General features: G+C 39.2%; 1 protein-coding gene across 1 annotated transcript in view; it reads left to right on the forward strand.

Moving 5' to 3' along the window:
* Nucleotides 1-1467, forward strand: part of LOC107686583 (FERM domain-containing protein 4A-like) — a gene marked incomplete at its 5' end in the record, with an annotated part of 21479 nt that extends 20012 nt beyond the window's left edge. The window contains one exon of the mRNA XM_016483651.1: nucleotides 620-1467. Coding sequence (XP_016339137.1) covers nucleotides 620-725 — 106 coding nt within the window. The remainder of the gene's footprint in view (nucleotides 1-619) is intronic.
* Between the last annotated feature and the right edge of the window lie 2318 nt (nucleotides 1468-3785).

A 3785-nucleotide genomic window follows, 5' to 3' on the forward strand; every position in this document is an offset into this window, starting at 1 on the left:
AGAGTGAAAAATTGAAGGGGGTCTGAATACTTTCCGTACCCACTGTATATATATATATATATATATTTTTTTTTTTTGTATATATAATAATTCATTACATTTATATTGCGCTTTTCTAAGCACTCAAAGCGCTTTACATTGTGAGGGGAAATCTCCTCATCCACCACCAGTGTGCAGCATCCACCTGGATGATGCGGCGGCAGCCATATTGCGCCAGAAAGCCCACCACACACCAGCTTTATTGGTGGAGAGGAGACAGAGTGATGAAGCCAATCAGCAGATATGGGGATGGTTAGGAGGCCATGATGGTCAGAGGCCAATGGGCAGATTTGGCCAGGATGCCGAGGTCACACATATATATATATACACAGTAGTCAACATTTAAAGTGGATCAAAAAAGTTCATCAAAGTTGTCCTAAGACAAGAACACATTTTGGTTTTAGGACAACTTCGATGAAAGGTTTTGATCCACTTCAAATGTCAAATAATTTTTTAATGAATCTATTAAATGTTTAAAAGGAGATGTAAAATATTAATTGTAATATTTAATGTACAGCCTGTTAAATATACCTATGAAATGTCAGAATGTCTGACACTTTCCTCTACTTCTCATCTGCAGATCGCCATTCTCCGATAGTTGTTTCCTGAGCAGTCCCCTGTGCTCTGAGATAGTGGACGTACAGTGGTATGGGCACGAGAAGGCAAAGCCGGGAACGCTCGTCTAAACCGTCATCCCTCATCCCTCTCTCTTTAAAAGAGTGTTCAGAAGGCAGGTCTGACCACAGTCTGGACCTCAACTCATCCGAAAACACCTATGGCTGGAGCCAGTACCACCTCGACCTCTCCTTCCACTCTGTCATTCTGTATATCCGGCGGTACAGTGCTTATGAACTATGGGAATACAAGAGTCTAAATGACTGAGCTTGACCTTGTCTGACCCTCCCACTCTGACTTTTCAACTTCGACCCAGTTAGTTGGCAGCCAGTTCCTCCGTATGCACAAACCCTCCGTGTTTAATCCATCGCTGGATCAGTGTGCATTAGAGCGATGTCAAATGCGCGTTGTACTATAAGTGAACCCCACTCGTGCACACACACATGCTAAAATAGACATTCGTCCCCTGCTGTTGTGTGTGTCCCTCTGCACTGATGTCAGAGAGCCGGCGTCGTTCTCTCTCATGCACAAAAAAACATTCCGATGGATTGCTTTGGCGTCAACCATCTTTGTAGATCTTTATGTTCTCAGTTCTGTAAAAAAAAAAAACAGTATGTGACCACAAGCCCCTCCTTCGTCCTACAATGCCACTCCTCATTGGACCGGAGTGCATCATAAGCCCCTCCCACTGTTTGTGAACTTTGATACTTTGTGAATAACAATAGAGCATTTAAAAAAGGCAGAAGCCTTTTTTCGGCTGTTCTGGATTGAAAGATGAGCCCTGATATCATATCGCTCAAGATTACTACGTCACAAGTACGTCATTCCAAGGAAATTCAAAGCGTTGTGCTCTTTGTGCGTAATGTTGATTTGTCATTCTCAAGTTCATCGATTCTGGTCCATTTTTGCAGAACATTAGCTAACTTAGAAGCCATAGCTGTACAACAAATCTGAAAACGTTTAGCTTAGAGGCTTTAGCATGACCCTTGGCTTTGAACGACCGATCTGTGAAGTACTGCAACTCAGGCTGCAACCGGCAACTTGCCACCATGGTGCTCTAAGCCTGAACTGCACATCCCACAATGCCCTGCTGTATGCCCACACTGCATGAATGGTCACAAACCCCCGCGTATAGTGTTGTGACATCAGTGAAGTAATGAGACACACAAAAAACCTTCTCCAAACACTCCTGGCCTTATGGGTTTCTTGTTTTTACGCATCTGTTCTTAATATTCAGGATTTTACTTAACTGTATCACCACTATGACATTACGTTCTTATTTTTAAAAAACATAAAAAATCAGATGAGCACAACGCAACGTGGCACACCGACACAATATTTCAATGAAAATAACTTACCTCTTCCCTGAGCTGTTAAAGGCTTTCAGGAAAACAGCATTCCAGAATGTGACGCGATTAAAGCTGGTGTTTCATTTTAAAAGCAGCCGGTAAGAAACTACAAGCTCAGATAATACAGGGTGTTTCATGCTTTTATCATGCAGTCAACAAGATCCGAAACCACGTGTGCCGCTCGCCTCGATCGTCTGACCGAGGAAACATCAAGCCATAACGCTAAAGACCGCATTTGTTACACACTGCGAGATACGAAACATTTTACGTGAAACAGGTAGCTGAAAGCACACCCTTTGCCGTTACAACTTGACAGATCTTCAAAAAAGTCAACAGTTTGTGTGTTAACCTAAGCAGTCATTACAAATGTGTGTTCAAAAGGGTCCAAATCACCAGACATTAAATCTAAAAGTCATCTGATTCATGTTCCATGAAGGGCCTATAAGTAAACCAGATGTTTTTATCTGCCATGAAATTGATTTTTGATTTTTTTGTGCATGCTCAGCACACTGTGTTATGCATCTTGATGTTAAGACTAAAACCCGGTGTAAAAACAGCCCTTCATTTAGAGGTCATTCAGACCTCGTACCCTTTTAGGCCAATGTGAGCTCACTCCTCTCGTCTACCTGTACTCTATAACAAAAACAATTTTTTATATAAAAAAACAAACATTTATAGGCAGGACTGTGGAAACTGGGTTCTTTTAAAAGAAATCGTAAAAGCATTCGTTAAATGATTTTTATAAATCAGTATTCGTTTTATTTTCGAGTCTTTAAGCTGGGAAAGAGCAACAACACGTTCCGGTGCTACAGGAAGACCAGTTACTGCTTTGGTTTCCTAGCTGTAGACTTTTCCTAACTGTTGTCAATAGTTTTAATACCAGTCGTGCAAAATGAAGGACGTTAGTTACTAAACTGTCTTCTCACTTCATCTTGACAATAGAGCATGTTTCATGAGTTCATTTCCAGACATAACCGGACACAATAAAATGGTGTTGTAGAAAAAATAAAGTGGAATTGTTGGGCGGGTGAAATATAACCAAATTCCACCGTTAATTTATTATTTTTTCTATTAAGAATTTGTATAGTAACATTTTTCAAAAACCGTGTTGTTGGCAACGGATACTGAATTTTCCAGATGAGACATGTGGTGGTTCTTGAGATTCTGAAATAAATTATTGCTGAATGTTCTCTAAACCGAAGCGTCAAATCACTTTATTGCTATTATTCAGATCTCTTGTTTCCCATATGAATGAATACGCATTGTTAATGTATGTTTATGGTAATTCATAATGCAACATGCCCCTCCAGGTGGATGAAGGTGATGATCTGCTTGCTCCAGATGTAATTGAAATTCTTCCACATGTCACCTTGGTGGATTATGCCCCTGCATGTGTAATGAGATCATGTGTAATGAGATCAGCTGACAATCACACCCTCTGATTGAAATACCAAGTACATGAAACTGAAATTTGATTTGCCAAATCTGAATGCTTTTTATAAATATGCAAATGTATGTCAATGTTGTGTCACCGAAAACACAAATAATTTTAATGGGGGAAAAGAGAAAGAAAATTGTTTTGCTTTGATCCTGCATTCAAGGTCACATATATTGGATGTCCTGTTTTGGACCTAAATTACAACGTTTATTTTATTTATTTATTTGTCTGACCACATTTACATATACACGCATATTCACAAAAACTGACAATTGAAAGAATAAAATAATAATTATAAAATGTAATTAATAATAAAATAGTTTTTTTTTTTTTTTTTTTTTTTT

This window comes from Sinocyclocheilus anshuiensis, unplaced genomic scaffold (assembly GCF_001515605.1).
Source record: "Sinocyclocheilus anshuiensis isolate Anshui unplaced genomic scaffold, SAMN03320099.WGS_v1.1 scaffold733, whole genome shotgun sequence".
Taxonomy (NCBI): domain Eukaryota; kingdom Metazoa; phylum Chordata; class Actinopteri; order Cypriniformes; family Cyprinidae; genus Sinocyclocheilus; species Sinocyclocheilus anshuiensis.